This window comes from Anabrus simplex, chromosome 7 (genome assembly GCF_040414725.1).
Source record: "Anabrus simplex isolate iqAnaSimp1 chromosome 7, ASM4041472v1, whole genome shotgun sequence".
NCBI classification, from domain to species: domain Eukaryota; kingdom Metazoa; phylum Arthropoda; class Insecta; order Orthoptera; family Tettigoniidae; genus Anabrus; species Anabrus simplex.
The window spans coordinates 3064303-3083770 of NC_090271.1; the positions used below are offsets into that span (position 1 = coordinate 3064303).

A 19468-nucleotide genomic window follows, 5' to 3' on the forward strand; every position below is an offset into this window, starting at 1 on the left:
ATATTGAACAAATTGTGTATTTTGTAATATGGTGAAACCATGTGCAGTACCAAACTTTTGTGGTAGTATGTACTGACACGTGGAGGTAATACGTGATGCAATTCTAATTACATCAGCAATCTTCTAGAATTTACGGGATGGTAATCGAAGTGTATTTTTATTGGTTGGTATAACAACCTTTCCTATTGGTGAATATGGAGATCAGGGGAAATTCCGTGTTTTCATTGGTTCCCTTATGATCGATTTCCGGTTTAGGGCTCCTCGTGAGAGTGAGTAACTGTCTGCGTCTTTGAATACTGATCACCTTAGCAGCCGGACGTGCTCTACGTCCGTCCCGTCTCGGGACTCCAGCCTTCTGGGGTTGCTGGCCTCTCACGGCAAGGGCTATTATCTTATGTGCGAGTTAATTTAAATTCCTATTTGTGTTTCAGCCTCATTTAATGCAACTTTCTGTGACGATGTAAATTTCTTTCACGTAAAGCAGTTTTCCTCTAGATTTCTACATTCACCAATTTTGGGTTTAAATTTAACTTCCTTTTCTTATGTTAAAGTTTAATCCACATCGTCGGAAGATTACGTTAGTGTTTTATAAATTTATTTAAATACCCTTTGTTTTAAAAGTGCTTAATTGTCATTTGTTTGTTTTATCTTATTTGATTTTGTTAATTATTAATATACTACTGGAGGGTGAGAACGACCTGCCACTTCCACATCCTGTCCGCAGTTGGGTTTACCATCTCATTCCCATGATTTTATGTTTTTGATTTAAAACCAGCCACTACAAATTCCATATCTTATAATTTCTACACTTCTATTTATTTCTCTCTTCTTCCTTTGGAGGAATTAGGACTAGAATTGTGTCCGTGTATTCACCATGTGAGGGTGCAGATGAGGATGAAGTTGACAAGTTTTATGAAGCATTCAGTGACATCGTGGTCAGGGTCAACAGCAAGGATAGAATAGTGCTAATGGGCGATTTCAATGCGAGAGTTGGGAATAGAACTGAAGGATACGAAAGGGTGATTGGTAAATGTGGGGAAGATATGGAAGCTAATGGGAATGGGAAGCGTTTGCTGGACTTCTGTGCTAGTATGGGTTTAGCTGTTACGAATACATTCTTCAAGCATAAGGCTATTCACCGCTACACGTAGGAGGCTAGGGGTACCAGATCCATAATAGATTATATCTTAACAGTCTTCGAATTCAGGAAGTCTGTTAGGAATGTACGAGTTTTCCGCGGATTTTTCGATGATACAGACCACTACTTGATCTGTAGTGAACTAAGTATCTCTAGGCCTAGGATAAAGTGAAATCTGTCTGCAAACGAATAAGGGTAGAAAATCTCCAGGACGAGGAAATTAGACAGAAGTACATGGATATGATTAGTGAGAAGTTTTGAACAGTAAGCAGGTTCAGGATATAGAAAGTGAATGGGTAGCATACAGGGATACTGTAGTAGGAACAGCAAGGGAATGCCTAGGAACAACTGTGTGTAAAGATGGGAAAAGGCAGCTTGTAAACGTAAAAAGAAGGTTTATCAGAAATGGCTCCAAACAAGGACCGAGGCAGACAGGGAGTTGTACGTAGATGAAAGAAACAGAGCGAAACAAATAGTTGTTGAATCCAAAAAGAAGTCCTGGGAAGATTTTGGTAACAACTTGGAAAGGCTAGGTCAAGCAGCAGGGAAACCTTTCTGGACAGTATTAAAGAATATTAGGAAGGGATGGAAAAAGGAAATGAACAGTGTTTTGAGTAATTCAGCTGAACTCATAATAGATCCCAGGGAATCACTGGAGAGGTGGAGAGAATATTTTGAACATCTTCTCAATGTAAAAGGAAATCATCCTGCTGGTGTTGTGAACAGCCAAGCTCATGGGGAGGAGGAAAATGATGTTGGTGAAATTATGCTTGAGGAAGTGGAAAGGATAGTAAATAAACTCCATTGTCATAAGGCAGCAGGAATAGATGAAATTAGACTTGAAATGGTGAAGTATAGTGGGAAGGCAAGGATGAAATGGCTTCATAGAGTAGTAAAATTAACTTGGAGTGTTGGTAAGGTACCTTCAGATTGAGCAAAAGCAGTAATTGCACCTATCTATAAGCAAGGGAACAGGAAGGAATGCAACAACTATCGAAGTATCTCATTGATTAGTATACCAGGCAAAGTATTCACTGACATCTTGGAAGGGAGGGTGCGATCAGTCGTTGAGAGGAAGCTGGATGAAAACCAGTGTGGTTTCAGACCACAGAGAGGCTGTCAGGATCAGATTTTCAGTATGCGCCAGGAAACTGAAAAATGCTACGAGAGGAATAGGCAGTTGTGTTTATGTTTTGTAGATCTAGAGAAAGCATATGACAGGGTACTGAGGGAAAAGATGTTCGCTATACTGGGGGACTATGGAATTAAAGGCAGATTATTAAAACAATCAAAAGGCATTTATGTTGACAATTGGGCTTCAGTGAGAATTGATGGTAGAATGAGTTCTTGGTTCAGGGTACTTACAGGGGTTAGACAAGGCTGTAATCTTTCACCTTTGCTGTTCGTAGTTTACATGGATCATCTGATGAAAGGTATAAAATGGCAGGGAGGGATTCAGTTAGGTGGAAATGTAGTAAGCAGTCTGGTCTATGCTGACAACTTGGTCTTAATGGCAGACTGTGCCGAAAGCCTGCAGTGTAATATCTTGGAACTTGAAAATAGGTGCAATGAGTATGGTGTGAAAATTAGTCTCTCGAAGACTAAATTGATGTCAGTAGGTAAGAAATTCAAGAGAACTGAATGTCAGATTGGTGATACAAAGCTAGAACAGGTCGATAATTTCAAGTATTTAGGTTGTGTGTTTTCCCAGGATGGTAATATAGTAAGTGAGATTGAATCAAGGTGTCGTAAAGCTAATGCAGTGAGCTCGTAGTTGCGATCAGTAGTATTCTGTAAGAAGGAAGTCAGCTCCCAGACGAAACTATCTTTACATCAGTCTGTTTTCAGACCAACTTTGCTTTACGGGAGCGAAAGCTGGGTGGACTCAGGATACCTTATTCATAAGTTAGAAGTAACAGACATGAAAGTAGCAAGAATGATTGCTGGGACAAACAGGTGGGAACAATGGCAGGAAGGTACTCTGAATGAGGAGATAAAGGCTAATTTAGGAATGAACTTGATGGATGAAGCTGTACGCATAAACTGGCTTCGGTGGTGGGGTCATGTGAGGCGAATGGAGGAGGATAGGTTACCTAGGAGAATAATCGAGTCTGTTATGGAGGGTAAAAGAAGTAGAGGTAGACCAAGACGACGATGGTTAGACTCGATTTCTAACGATTTAAATATAAGAGGTATAGAACTAAATGAGGCCACAACACTAGTTGCATATCGAGGATTGTGGCGACGTTTAGTAAATTCACAGAGGCTTGCAGACTGAACGCTGAAAGGCAGAACAGTCTATAATGATAATGAATGAATGAATGAATGAATGAATTGTTCCTTTCCTGCTTTCAGTTTTGCTACCACTACTTTTTGGTCTCCGTCAGTCCGATTCATTGTCTGAATGGTCAACACTGAGGACTTCATTTCAGAGGGTCTTGACTTTGATTCCTGGCTGGGTCGGAGATTTTAATCGCATCTCATTAAATCTTGTGGCTTGAGGACTGGGTGTCTTTCCTCTTTTTTTCAGACAAGACACCACACTACCAACCACCACAGAAACATGCAATAGAGATTACATCCCTCCACATAGGGTTGGCGTCAGGAAGGCATTTAACCATAAAACAGGGCCAAACCCACAGATGTGGGAAAAGAAGAAGACTATGGTCTCCATCCAAGGTTATTTTTACAACTCTACGATTTTCACTTTCCACCTAGAAGTTATCAATTACTGTATTTTTCCTTCTTTTTCTTCAGACATATCTTGTAATCTTTCTTTCTGAACCAAGCATTGTGCATGCTTAACCCACTTCTCTCCATATTCATTCCTCTTTCCATATCGAAAAGGTCCAATTACTTCTTCCATTCCCATGATTGCATTAAAGTCTCCCATGACAGTAAGTTCGACATCTCTCTAGTGTCTCCAGGAATTTATCCACATCATCTTTGCATCCATTCTGGGGTGCATACATCATTTTCTGTTCTTTATTATTCTATCACTTATCACTTTATTTAAGACCACTCCACTCCCATCATAGCTACAATATCCTCCATAAAATCAATCACTTCTTCTTATTTTTCAGTCAGTGACATTGAATGCCCACCACGTCGCTTCCAGCCTTGTTCAAGGCTGATTTAAAAGTGCCATTTTCATTTTAGGCTATTATTATGACACTCCCTAAACCATTTTAGAGGTATCACAGCTGCCCCTAGGGGATCGCCCAATGCTCGCCATCTGCTCATTACCGTAGCAGGGTAATCTCTCTTTTGTGATCAACTTATGAAAACTAAAATTAAACACAGACATTAAATACATCAAAAGAAGAATAACAAATCTCAGAGCCAATTACAGGCAATACCTGATAAAGACAGCCAATCAAACAGCTGGCTTTCTCATGGAACAGTGTGATATAATTGCAAGGTTCAAATTCTTATGAGGAATGCACACCGTCAGGGAATCAGGTGATACTCGTCTTATATTCTACCTAGAAGTAGTGCTTTGATTGTCATGTATGACTGATTGTAACAGGTTTCATTCTTGAGTTTAGATCAAAAAAGGCTGCAGATTGTCATGAGGAAATGATGCTAGATTCATTTTGAGAGTGACTTCTGAACAGATTTCTGAATTATTTGGAGGAAAGCAGTATAGTTATAATAGTATATAGTTCTCGACACAAAAACACAATGTCATGCAGTGGCATTCATATCTCTCCCTTGGAAACAAAACTTGAGCTTTTGCAAATAGTACAGCCTTTCAAAGGAAGAGAGGCACCATTATTATTATTTTTATTATTAGCGTATGGTAACGTACAAAAAAAAAAAAAAAAAAAAAATATGCATGAACAGTAAGCACAATTAATTTTATATACATAATTACAAAATATACAGATTATAACAGCAAAAACAATCGTGCAAGCAAAAGGCTTCAAGAGTTAGATCTAAATTCTCTAGCCATCGTTTGGCCTCAACAGAAGCCACCACGAAGTCCTGGATGGATCCAACATGTGCATTTCCAATGCATTCAGTGACAATATGGTCAATAATCTGCTTAACTGCACGACAGTCACAGGCTGGAGATGATCTCGTACCGCACCTACCCATGTCTTACGGGGGAAATCAAAGCCAGCTGGAAGATTCTTATAATTGAACAATGTCTGCCACTGAGTCGGAGCTACGCTGTTCCACTTTTTTTGCCAATCAGTTTTTTTTATTAAAATCCCTCCTAACAAGTTCCAGTGCTGTTTGAATAGGAGGAGATCTTGATTTGAGGTGGCTGAATCTGATGTTAACATCTTCATGGATGGGGAGATCAGGATTATTTTTTTAATTCTTTTTTCTGCTAGGGGCTTTACGTTGCACCGACACAGGTAGGTCTTATGGCGACGATGGGATAGGAAAGGCCTAGGAGTTGGAAGGAAGTGGCCGTGGCCTTAATTAAGGTACAGCCCCAGCATTTGCCTGGTGTGAAAATGGGAAACCACGGAAAACCATCTTCAGGGCTGCCGATAGTGGGATTCGAACCTACTATCTCCCGGATGCAAGCTCACAGCCGCGCGCCTCTACGCGCACGGCCAACTCGCCCGGTGAGATCAGGATTGGTCAATATCTTGTTGTATTCTCTAACCAAGTTATTCGATCTTCTAATTCTAGGAGGTTCTAGGTGGCTGAGCACTGGCAACCAGAAAAGAGGAGTAGATTTTACTGTGCCACTTATGACACGCATTGTTTCATTCAGGACCGTGTCCACCTTTTTAGCATGAGAGCTGCTGATCCAAACTGAAGAACAGTACTCAGCTGCGGAAAGCACCAGCGCCATAGCTGAAGTACGCAAAGTAGATGCAGAAGCTCCCCATGTGGAGCCAGCAAGTTTGTGGATGATATTGTTGCGTGACCTAAATTTGGCTGCTAGGTTGATTAGATGTTTCCTGTATGATAGCGTTCGGTTGAGAGCAACTCCAAGATATTTGGGGTTGGCATTGCGAGGGATAAGACTTCCATTAAATGACACTTTCAGGGTGATATTCACTTGCTGGTTATTTAAATGGAAGAAGGTTTCCGTTTTAATAGGGCTTGGTTTTGAGCATCACGTTTTGAAGTTTGTGCAGAGAACACCCAGGTCTGCATTTAAAGTTCTCTCTATCACATTAGCATCCACATGCTGAGTAATTATTGCCAGATCGTTGGCATAAGCACATTGATGAGATCTCGTGACAGGTATGTCTGCAATATACAGGTTAAACAGTAATCAAGAAAGAACAGATCCTTGAGGTAGACCATTGTTAATTACCTTTATTTTGCTGTGATTTGTATGCATGACTACCTGAATAATTCTATTCAAGAGCATATTGTTAATCAGATGACTACACTTTGTCAGCTTAAAGAACTTATACACAATACCTTCTCTCCACGCTATATTGTAGGCAGTTGTTAGATCAATAAACACTGCTTCACAAAACCTGTCTCAATATGTGTTGTCAGAGCAAGCACCTGATCTTCACAATTACGCTGAGGTCTAAAACCAGCCTGTTCGATAGGAATGATTTTAAAAATTAGAGTACTTATTCTATTGTAGATAAGTCGTTCCAAGAGCTTAAAGCAGACACTCATTAAGGCAATTGGTCTGTAGCTTTCGACAGAATCCGTAGGTTTACCAGGTTTTAAGATAGCTAGTATTTTAGTTTATTTAAACTCTGAAGGGAAATGACTTGTTCGGAGTATGTTTGAGAAAAACTGCACTAGCCAGTTCCTTACATTTTTTCCAGTGTGCTTCAAACATTCTGGGTGTATACCATCAAAACCCGGAGATTTTCAATTTTTCAATTCATTTAGGGCAAGCAAAAGCTCTTGCTCAGTAAAAGGAGCAGAAATGTTGGAATAAGTAGTGTACTGCTTTCTCAAATGAAACAGTTCGTTTTTTATAAACCTTCTGTGTACGTCGGGCTTGGATTTGGACAAACTGACAATATTATTAGGTGAGACCTCTGGTTTCAGCTGGGGACTGTGAGGTATTCTTCCTAGCTTCTTTAGAAGGCTCCAAGCTTTTCCTTCCATCTGTTTCATCTAGCTTCATGTAGTTTATGAAGGAGCTCGTCAGGTACATCTTTTTCACCACTCCTCTGGAAATCCTCATAAAGTACTTCACAAGCCTCACCCAACCTGGAATATGTCTTTTAGCACATGCTAGAACAGCTTTCACTAACTTTTTTCTTGCTAGTTGCTTTACGTCGCACCGACACAGATAGGTCTTCTGGCGACGATGGGATAGGAAAGGCCTAGGAGTTGGAAGGAAGCAACCGTGGCCTTGATTAAGGTACAGCCTGGTGCCTGGTGTAAAAATGGGAAACCACAGAAAATCATCTTCAGGGCTACCGACAGTGGGTTCGAACCCACTACCTCCCGGATGCAAGCTTACAGCTGCGCGCCCCTAAGCGCACGGCCAACACACCTGGTCCTTTTTTTTTTCCAAACCTAGAGTAGATACTAACCTCAGGTGAAATCTATCGTATGGTACTGTCAAGATCAGCTGAATAGCTCTCCCAGCTAGCTTTACTAAAGTTCCAACGAGGGAGTGGGAATCTGCATTCCAATTTCCTGAAGTACAGGTCGAAGTTGACTATGTGGAAAGTTTATAAGAACTTTACGAAACACAGGTAAGCTGGATCCCTGATGATCACATGAAGCAAAGCACAAGTCAGGATTGGTTTCCGAGTCCCATCTTCCTGACTTGAATGTACATTTGTCTTTTGGATTGAAAATCAGCTGCATGTTAAAAAGCTCTGACACTGACCACTGTCTCTATAACCCCACAGAGTATGATGACTATTGAAATCACCCTCACAGATGGATGTTTAAAGAACACTGTCAGGCTTCGCTACGCTATTATACTGACATTTATAATTGAATGCTTATCCTTTTATATATAACCCGCCGATATTTGCGATCTGACTCGTTTTCTGAGAGATTACGGCAAAGTTCCTCCCATTTTTCAATATTTTTTCCAGCAATCGATTTCGTACTTCCCGGGCTAAGTCCAGGTATTCCACCCGGTCAGTTGGGTCCCTAAATCTTTGCCATCTTTTCCTATAAGCATTTTTAATGTGGATCAAATCCTTGAGGAGATCCGGCGTGGTGTCGTCTTGGGTGCCTTGGCAGTACCGAACCGGCGGCTGGACTGCAATCGTAGTCATTACCCATCCAGGACCCGTTTCCAGCACGGTCCGCACATTTTTTCTTCTTCTTTGCTAGTTGCTTTACGTCGCACCGACACAGATGGGTCTTATGGCGACGATGGGACAGGAAAGGGCTAGGAGTGGGAAGGAAGTGGCCGTGGCCTTAATTAAGGTACAGCCCCAGCATTTGCCTGGTGTGAAAATGGGAAACCACGGACAACCATTTTCAGGGCTGTCGCACATTTTGACGACGGTCCAGAGCATTATTATTATTATTATTATTATTATTATTATTATTATTATTATTATCTGCTGCCAATGTAACTGAAGACAGTATGACCAGCACCATTGTCGCCCATTGGCAAGTGCGCAGGACTTCTGGCGATACGAATGACATACTTCCGTGCATTATTGACCTTATTATACAGGTGAACAATTGCACAGTCAATCTCATTCCTATCGTTTCTTTCAAATGTGTTTAAATTTTTATTTATATGCCAGAAGAATCTACTGTAATCTAAGAAGGTTCTCCAAAGGAAAAGATGGCTCTTGAAAACGAACCCAGGAAAGATTAAAAATGATCGGGTTATGATCAGAATAAGTACATTGAAATTCCACAGCCTGTTCCCAGTCATTCAACCGGGTCAGGAATGGAATGAATAAGCCCCCAGCTAGCAGGGAGGATAGGAATTGTGCCACCTGCCGAAGCCTGTCGCACTCCTCTGGGGCAATGATTAATGAATGACAAATGAAATAATATTGGAGTGTGTTGCTGGAATGAATGATGACGGGGAAAACCAGAGTACCCGGAGAAAAACCTGTTCCGCCTCTGCTTTGTCTAGCACAAATCTCACATGGAGTGACCGGGATTTGAACCACGGAACCCAGCGGTGAGAGGCCAGCGCGCTGCCGCCTGAGCCACGGAGGCTCCTTATGAGTACATTATGAACAGTAAAATCAATTGGTCTCACCTCCGTTTTCACCCCACCGTGGTTGATTAACCCCCCCCAAAGAAAAGAAGGCGTGTTTCTTTATGTTTAAAGGAGATTCCAAATACCAATGTTCACATGTGTTACCTTCCCATAAAAATAATTCACTTTTTTCCACTTACTTTCACACTCCCCCCCCTGAAGTGAATTTTCCGGCAAAAAATGTTTCTTTAATAGTAAAGGATCTTCTAAATACCGATTATCTTCAGTTTTTGAGATATGTGTCCTCATGAAATGAATTCAACTCCTTTTCACACCCGCCTCCAAAGATGATTCCTCCCCCCCCCAAAACGCGTCGTATTATTTTTAAAGAAGATCTAAATACCAATTTTCATGTCTGTAACAATTTTAGTTTTTATTAGATGTAAGTATCCTCATACAATTAATTTTTCAATTTTTCACCCCCTCCCTTCATTGGATTTTCCGAGAATACCCGTTTCTTTACTTTAACAGGAGATTCCAAATACTAGTTTTTAAGTCTGTAACATTTTACGTTTCTGAGATATACTGTAGATATAGTCTTTCTAAAAACTGACCCCAATTTATCAGTCGTGTTTAACCCCCACTAACTAGATTTTCCAAAAAAAGTTTCTGTATTTTTGAAGGAGATTCCATATACTAACTGTCTGGTCTGTAATATCTTCAGTTTCTGAGATATAAGTATCCTCATTACAGTCATTCAACCCCTTATTCACACTTTTCACCCCTCCTATTGGGATTTACAGAAAACAAAAAAACAAAAAAAATATGTGTTCTTTTATTTTTAAAGGAGATTCTAAATATCAATTTTTACAACTGCAAACTTTTTACGTTTTGAGATATAGATACACTCATTTTAAAAATTCACCCCACCCCCCACCTTTTCACCCACCCCATTATTTGGATTTTCCAAAAACAAAAAAATACGTATCGCTTAATTTTTAAAGGAGGACCCAAATTTAAATATTCATGCCTGTAATCTCTAGTTTTTGAGATATAAGTATCCTCATTAAAGGCATTCAACCCATTTTTCACTCCTTTTCATCCCAACTAACGGGATTTTCCGAAAACAAAAAATCCGTGTTTTTTATGTTGAAAGGAGATTCTAAATACCAATTTCTACATTTGAAAACTTTTACAGTTTCGGGATAGAGATACACTCATTTGAAAAATTCACCCCCCCTTTTCACCCCCCATTATTTGGATTTTCCAAAAACAAAAAAATACTTTTTTCTTTATTTTTAAAGGAGGTTCCAAATTAAAATTTTTATGACTATAACATCTTCAGTTTTTGAGATGTAGGTCTCCTCATAAAAGGTGTTTAACACCTTCCCCCCCTTTTCACGCCCTTCATGGGATTTTCCGAAAACAAAAAAATATGTTTCTTTATTTTTAATCGAGATTTCAAATACCATTTTTTATTACTCTAAACCTTTAAGTTTTTGAGATATAGATATTCTCATTTTAAAAATTAACCCCCCTTTTCACCCCCTTAGTGAAGGAATATCCAAAAATCCTCCCTTAGAGAGCACCTACATGTTAATATGAATGTATCTCCAAAATTACATTTCTCTATGTCCTGTAGTTTCGGCTCGGCGATGATGAATCCATCAGTCAGTCAGTCAGGACAAGTTCTTATACAGGGTGAAGCGAAATTCACGCACTCGGGCGTCGCAGCGCGACTCCTCGCATGCCAACAATAAAAAAATGTCTCTCACAAAAGTTCGTCCTGCGAGTATATCCGGCAGAAAAAGTACGTTGAAGAGTGGCAGTCTGGCAACACTGTAACCACATTTAGGGTAACTACCTCTGTCAGCACCAATTAATCGTGCTGTACGGTTGGTGCAGTCGATAGAGTTTTGGGTTAGTATGCAGGAGGTCGAGGGTTCGATCCTGGGTTGAGGCGCATTTTTTTAATTTGATAATTTCCATCAGACATTACATACTGTAATACAGTAAGACACCGTTTCTTAGGTCACATGTATCCTACATTTACAAAATTTAGTAACGCTGAACACGTAACACATCTAGTAGATTAAGTGGTGTGAATAAATTCATGCCCACGATGTGGAAAGTGTCTTTCAAAGCTGACCAATGAAAACGAATGTTCGTCCATTTCTAGGATCGTAGTATGTAAGTGCAAATGGTTTCTAGAGGACCCGCTGCAATTGCTGTTGACTATTAAGTTGCCAGATACCATACCACCTAGACTACATCTACGAAATAAGAAAAACATACGCCCCAACCCAGGATCGAACCCTCGACCTCCTGCATGCTAACCCATAACTCTATCCACTACACCAACTGTACAGCACGACAAATATGTGTTGACAGAGGTAGTTACCCTACATGTTGTTACAGTGTTGCCAGATTGCCACCCTTCAACGTTCTTTTTCTGCCGGATATACTCGCAGGACGAACTTGTGTGAGACACATTTTTTTATTGCTGACATGTAAGGAGTTGCGCTGCGATGCCCGAGTGCGCGGATATATATATATATATATATATATAGATAGATTGACACATCATTAACTTTTGTAGTGATGTTGAAAATGCCTGCATCAGAATTAGCTGAGACTAGTGAGGTTACAGTTCCATAAGACTTGTATCCAGGGATGTTTACTCTCGAACAAAGCTGAGACTGATCACAGGTATGAGTTTTGTGAATTATTTCCCAATGCCAGCTTGGAAAGGTAGTCACTTTTAGATCTACCGATTCCTTTGATGTTGATTTGAAGGATTCTCAGAACAGTTCTCAAGGGCTTTGCAGATTGATTCATTAGTTCCGTGTACGATTAGCGAGGAGATGATAGGTGATAAGTCTGGCAAGCAAGAGCTGACGTTCAGGTCAGTACTATCCAGGGACACCAGTGTTTTGCTCTTCTCCACACTGATTTTCATACCAAAAAGCCTCTAGTTGGATATGCACTTGTGCATTGTTGACTCCCCAGACACTAAGTCATCTGCAAACAACAATATTTTCATATCACCTGTTTCATTTAGTGTCGGCCCCATGCCTGCCTCTCGCCCGGAGGCCCCAGGTTCGATTCCCGGCCAGGTCAGGGATTTTTATCTTGACCTGAGGGCTGGTTTGAGGTCCACTCAGCCTACATGATTAGAATTGAGGAGCTATCTGACAGCAAGATGGCAGCCACGGTCTCGAAAGCCAAGAATAACGACCGAGAGAATGTATCGCGCTGACCACACAACCCCTCGTAATCTGCAAGTCTCCGGACTGAGCAGTGGTCGCTGGCCAGGCCGAAGTCCTTTCAAGGGCGTAAATGCCGTGGGGGGGGGGGGGGGGGGAGAGGGGGTTCATTTAGTATGATTATAAACACAAGTGGAGAGAATACATTTGCCACTGGAGTCTGGCTTTCCCTTGATCGCCCTTCCACATCCATTTCTCCATTAACACTTTAGATCCATCTCGTCGTAGATATAGGATGTATTGTTGACCTGCCCCATACTGCTGTTCTTCTAAATTTCTTTCACTCTTCCTTTCATCATCCTTTCTGTTATTCTCTCCAACATTTTGGCTACTTGTGACAAGAGTTAGAGAATAGATTAAAAGAGAATTTGCTAAGAAAGATTTCACACATTGAAAAACTTGTTAGTGACGAATGTAACTACAAAGTGCAATTCTAGACGAGAGCAAGAGTGGTATCGATGGTGAACCGCAGAGAGTCCCGTACATGTTTCATATCGTAATCGACAGTCGTGGTTCTTCATAAACTGACTTTGCACTGAGAAATTTTCACTTCCATCTGATTTTCTGATCCTAAACTTGTAAAATCTTGACACACGTTACAACCTAGCATTCTATTTTTTTAATTTTTATTTCAATAAAGCCAGTTGTTTCTCTGAGTTAATGTCCAACAGTCACGATCAGAATTGTTTGCCTCTTGAACTGCAGTCAATGTATCAGTACTTCACATTCACTTTATTCATTGTTCACAGGTTCAATGCTTTCTTTAATTGTGTACCGGTACTTCTCTAACTTGCTCCTACTAAACAACTACAAACTCAGCAGCATAAAATATTTTTAAAAACAACAAAAGCAGTTAAATTTCAAAATACATAAGCCCCAGATTAACTATGACGGTTAGCTACTTGCTGCTATGTTGGTATCAATGGCACTTGATGTACTACGGAAACATTAGAATGTCCTTGACAAGAACAATTTGTTTGCTGAAGGGTGAGAAAACGAACCCTCTATTCTATCGTATTCCAGTAGCCAAAAATGTGGAACGATAAAACAAAGATTACAGAAACTTCAGTTATGTACTTGAATGCATTATATCTATAGAAATGTAACAATTTAAGCCAACACGTCATAAGAAATGTGATAGGACTACTCCAAATAATAACCAATTAATTTGTTGTTTCTTTCGAGTGAAAGGTGCTGGTACTGTGTACTGTAGCATATCACCACTGGTAATAGATACATTTGTTGTTGCTAGCCATAAACTTGTGAAAAACACCGGCGAGATATTAGAAGATATTTTCCTAATAACGGTTTATTTAAACAAAAGAAAACTGGCTAAGTGCATCTCGGATACTGCCTGCGAGATGGGTTCTGTTGTGCTCGAGTTCACCTGTACTCATTAGCATTTCCTGTTTGGCTCTTTCTACTGCACTTCCTTGCAGAGGAATATTGAGTCCCTCGCCTGTCAAGTGGGGACTCCGATACTCAAATAGGTCCGAGGCTTGCTTAAAATGTTCTGAGCTCGGTAAATTCATGAAGCAGGATACTACCCTACTTGCACATAGTCTGTGTGAGGATCTCTCCTCTAACGGGTTATGGACCACCGGTGAATTGTATAGTCCTAGCCGCCTGAGCACAAGGAGGGCCATGACTCAGAATATGTCCGAGATGCCCACTCCCATTCCATAGCAACTGGTATCCCGACTCTCAGGACCACTTACTAGGCCACTCAGCCGTTGCCCATGGTTCACGAACTAGGACGTGACTACAGTAACCCACAAACATGAACCATGCAAAAGATACTTGATCCACAAAACCTAGATTCATTGGGAGTTCTTCACAGGGTACTCTTCTTTGAGCAGTTCTTGAAAATATGATTTACAAAATGTACGAAGCTCCATCCACCTGCAAGTCTACAAACACCCACAGGAAGTGTTCTCACTTTAGTACACAGAATGAAATTCGAGCCATTCCTATACGTTGGAAATCCACCCTCCACTTTTTGAGAGAATTCATATTTTTTCTTTGCAGTAAATTTAATTTTGATTAGAGATGAAGTATAGCCTGGATCTTGGGAAATACAGAAGAGATGTGTGCAGTCAAGTAATACTTACTTTACCGGGAGGTACACCTCAACCCCGTGCCTTTAAATGAAGCGCCTTCAAGAATGCTATCTAACACAAAGTTTACAACAGCTATTTCAAAAAGTTGGGACTTTTCTCCTTAGATGTCCCTATTAAAAAAAACTGATGTCATGCACTCTGGTGCAAAGTGGAGCAATGAGAAATTTAAAGAAATTTTGTGTTTATAGGTTTTCTGAACTGAAATGACTTTCTTTGTTTTTTAGTGTATCACAGTTGGCAACATTTCTAGCTCTCCCCACCAACTTGGGATCTCAACCAATAAAAAAATTCATATATTTATTTTTCTGCCAATCATATGCTTCCTGTAACTTTTCAACTGTCCAATAAAATGAGAGGGTGTGTGTGGTTTTAGTCCAGAGCCTTCTCGAACCTTTCTCTCGGGTATAAAAGTTGATGCCTTTTCGAGTTAACTAGTCTTATTGATCGCCGTGTTACTGAGTGTGTGTGTGAGTGTGTGTGTGTGTGTGTGTGTGTGAAGAGAGGAGGCGGAGTTCTCATCCACTGGCAGGCAGAACATCAGCTAAGGTAATGGCCACCATTTCTCTATCTCAATAGTTATCTCCGCAACCTGACTCGAGGGGAAGGTTCCAATCTTTAACTATGTAACTGCCAATTTCCTAAAATGTAAACTTTCTTCCTTCTAATGTAAAAGTTCAAGTAAGTCAAAAGTACTTAAACTGAAACCGGGGATAGAGAGTGCATTACCCTCTCGAGTTCCCCTTCAATTAATCTTGAGGTGATTATGATTTTGTATTCACTATTGTAAATTGTAACTTAACTTGTCCATCTAGTCACCTCAGTAGCCTCTGTATCGTCGGAGCGCAAGTGTCCGCCTCCCAGTAATTGAACCTGTTGGTTTCCATAAAGGCCCAGTAGAATGGGTACTTTATACACCTGCATTTTTTCTTCCATGTAATAGAAAAACTGATACGGTATTGTTAAATGTAGGCTGTGCCTAGAGAGGCCTGAAAGTGTAAATTTTATTGAGCAGCGACGCTCTAATCTCTTAACTTAAAGATTGCTTTGTGTAGGCGGTAAGGATTTGGGAGCGCAGTCTCCTTGCTATAATTGGAGAGCATAGAAGGTCTTTCTGTAATTTGTGTAAACATTGAGTGGTGCCTTTGGAAGGCACCTGTAATCGTTGGAGCAAAGTGCTCTGGAAAATTGTGTTTTATCCTGTAAAAGAAATTGGGAGATTCTTCTCCTTGACTATCTGTTTAAACGCAACATTGGTGATGTTCGGACCTTTGTAAATTATGAGCTTGAAGCTCAAACTGTAACCAACCTCGTTTGTTTTTTTCTTTTCTAGTTTGTACCAAACTAGCTCTGTACCTGAAGTCTTGTTTTGTTAACATTTAATATCTGAAAAGAAATATAACCTTTATTTTTTAAGTTTTAAATAAATCTTTGACTGTCGTAGTCAAACCAGCACCTTCTTTCACCTCTCTGTTCCACGGTAACACTTACTAATGAGGAAGTCCAGGTGTGTCTGTATACAAGCTTGAGGAAACCAGCACTCCACAAGGGCGTTCCATCAACAGGTTGGTCAACGTGAGTGCTCAGCTGTGTAGCCTGGATCCTAGGAAATACAGAAGAGATGTCTGCAGTGAACTAATACTTACCATTGAGGAAGTCCAGGTGTGTCTGTATACAAGCTTGAGGATGTGACGCCAGGAAACTAGCACTCCACAAGGGCGTTCCGTCAACAGGTTGGTCAACATGAGTGCTCAGCTGTGTTGCAAAGCCACCGTCAAGCACAGTTATCCGACTCATACTTTAACCTGAAAAACAATAATGTTCAGTTGTGACCTGGAAACCTCAAGTCAAAGACCTCCAGTCAGGCTCCTCTATCCAACCACCATTTTTGAGGTACTAACAGCAGGAAAGCAACCGATTATCGTGAGGTTCCCGTGCTGCTGGGAATGTGAATGCGTGTGGCGTGCTAAGCGCAAGCTGAAAGGCTCTAAAATGCTGATCACTGGATCGTTAACAAAGAAATGTAAAGACATTTAAAATTATGCACGGGAACGATTCGGCATGAAAAATGAGTTGACACAAGTTGGACATCATATAGTTCTGCTTCCAGATGGCACTAAGAAGATTAACATCACAAATGTGGACTTGAAAACTTTAAAGCTTTAATGGGATAAATTATAAAAGCAATGTTTCTTGTAATTATTATTATAGTGTTCTTAACCGTTAGAGTGCCGAGGAGGGCGACCCAACTCCCGCTAAAATTGCCGGGAGCGTGATTGCGCTCTTCTCGCTAGTGCCTTAATAAACACTAATTACTGAGTATTGTTTTGTTGATGTGTGGAAAAACTGGTTGTCGTAGGATAATAAAGGCACAGAATTTTCATTATTGCATGCAGATTGTCACTAAGTTTGCTTGTTCGGGTTTTATGAGTGCTTGAACTTGGTGTATGTTTTATGAAGTGTCGCTGAGTAGCTAGTGAAAATGGCAGCAAGGCATGATGCTCACGGTGATGTCTTCGCAGTGGAGTATTTGAGCACTTCACAGTTTAATGGAGGTGATTCTGAGAAAAATGGCTTGGACAGTGACAGCAGAGGTTATGGCAGGAACCTCGCAAGTAAGTACTGCGAATATATCTGAGAGCTTGGAGGATTCTGAACTTAGTGATGGAACAAATGAGAGGTAGTAGTAATGCTCCCCAAAGATGTGCGTTTCAGGAGGTTTTTCGTAGGAAGTGATACTCGTTATCACCCTGCACCCGTCTACTTGGAAAATCCAGGTCCAAAGCACGTCCCACCTTGCAACGTGAAACCTATTTCCTATTTCTATCTCTTCTTCACTCAGGCTCTGTGGCAGGTAATTGTGACAGAAACTAATAGATATGCGACTCAATTCTTGAGGTCAGCACAAGAATTGAAGCTAAATTCCCGCATAAACCAGTGGCGGCCTGTTACTCTAAAGAAAATGAAAGGTTTTATCACTGTATTGTTAGAGATGGGAATTACATGCAGACCAACAATATCTTCATACTGGAACACTGATTCTCGCGTCATCCCATGGTTTTCAAAAATGTTCTCAAGGAACCGATTCCAGCTAATACTGAAATTCTTCCAACTTGTGAATAATGATTCGTTGTTTCTACCAGGCCGTGACAAATATGACCCAGTCTTCTTGTGGATCACACCAACAATTTGTTCAGACAACATTACTCCCCCCGCCGACACTTTAGCATAGACGAGTCACTTGTTGGAACAAAATGTCATTCCTCTTTGTTGCAGTATCTTCCAAACAAAAAAACATCACAAATGGGGGATAAAATTCTGGATGGTGTGCGACTCAGTATCACATTATTGTTTGGGTTTTTTCTGCTAGCGCGGAACAGAGAGCAATGTCTGCGCTATCATGTGGTAAAGGACAATTTCTTTATGATTAATCTGGGCTAGCATTTGTTTTCTAAGGGCACATATTTCACAGGTACTCTCCGGCGAAACAGGAAGGATATCCCTTCAGAACTGAAAGGTAAATTTGTTACTGGTGAGGCTAGGTACTTTAGAAAGAGCGAGGTCCTGCTAGCCGGCTACCAGGAGAAAAAATCTTTAAAAAACCATCCAGTTTTGGTCTTGTCTACGCATTTCATTGCCGAAAGCAAAACTACCACCAAACCAAGAAAGAACAGACCTCCTATGGAGGTAACGAAACTAACAATTATACACCAGTACAACAAATTTATGGGGGGTGTTGATGCTTTGGATATGGTGCTATACACTTACCTAGATGAGCGCTGGACACTCAAGTTTTGGAAGAAGATTGTCTTTTCAATTTTCGCGAGAATGGTGCTGAATAGTTAAAATTGAAATAATAAATAAAGAGGTTCAACCTATTCAATACAAAAGAATAAGAAATGCAGTGATTACATTCTTATTTAATAATAAGTAGAAGTGGTACCAGTTTCGACCCTAGTCCAGGTCATCATCAGCCGATTAAAACATGAAAAACAATGCGTAGGAAAAAGAAAATAAAAGATCAAGTTCACTCCGGATCAGTAGAAGAGACGATATAAAAATGACAGGGGTAGACACTGTAAAATTCAGAAAAAGTAAAATGTAAGTCACTTAAAAGAAACAGTGCGTAATTTTCTGAGCGGCAGTATGGCACACGCAGTGTTAGGCAAAGTCTTATAATGTTTATGAAAAGTGGAGAACGGTTAAATGAGTTAGCTTGTATACACTGTCAGGCACAAAGTCATAACACAATCGAACACATATGAAGATCCATAATCGTGCTGAAGCTGAAGATGAGCAGATCAATTGAAGTAACTTGCCAGCTCCCGGTGATCAGCGTGATATATTCAACATCAGGCACTGTGGTTTCAAACGCCAACGTAAAATGAAGAATAGCTTAATGATCCAGTATTTGCTTTGGTTGCGAGAATGTAAGTATATATAGATACAGATAATATAATTCAATATAATTGAATAAGTAATTGTGATCCTGTAGAATGTTTGGAACAGTTGACGTGAAAAAAACAATTGTGAAGAGAAAAAAATATAGTAAAAAGCACAATACCGGAAACAAATGAAAACATATATGCACACTGTATTTTTATCCTTAAATGGTGCTGAATGCATACATTATCTATCAGGAAAACTCCTTTACCAAGAAAATGATGAGGTTAAAATTACATCTTCCATTATTCTTGAACTCGAAAATGAGTGGATGTCAGAAAAGAACCTCTTATCTCCAGCACAACATCCGACAGATCCAAGTCCTCCCAGAGCGCTACTGGAAATACTTCCGGGATGTAACCTAAAACAATGTGCTGTGTGTAGCAAGAAAGATGGTGGACCAGGGAAGAGATTCCATTTACAG

At 40.3% G+C, this 19468-nt stretch overlaps 1 protein-coding gene across 1 annotated transcript in view; it reads right to left on the reverse strand.

The window, feature by feature from the left end:
• LOC136877193 (homocysteine S-methyltransferase) overlaps positions 1 to 19468 on the reverse strand; it is a 110063-nt gene that overhangs the window by 50689 nt on the left and 39906 nt on the right. The window contains exon 2 of the mRNA XM_067151006.2: positions 16248 to 16406. Coding sequence (XP_067007107.2) covers positions 16248 to 16398 — 151 coding nt within the window. The 5' untranslated portion in view covers positions 16399 to 16406. The remainder of the gene's footprint in view (positions 1 to 16247; positions 16407 to 19468) is intronic.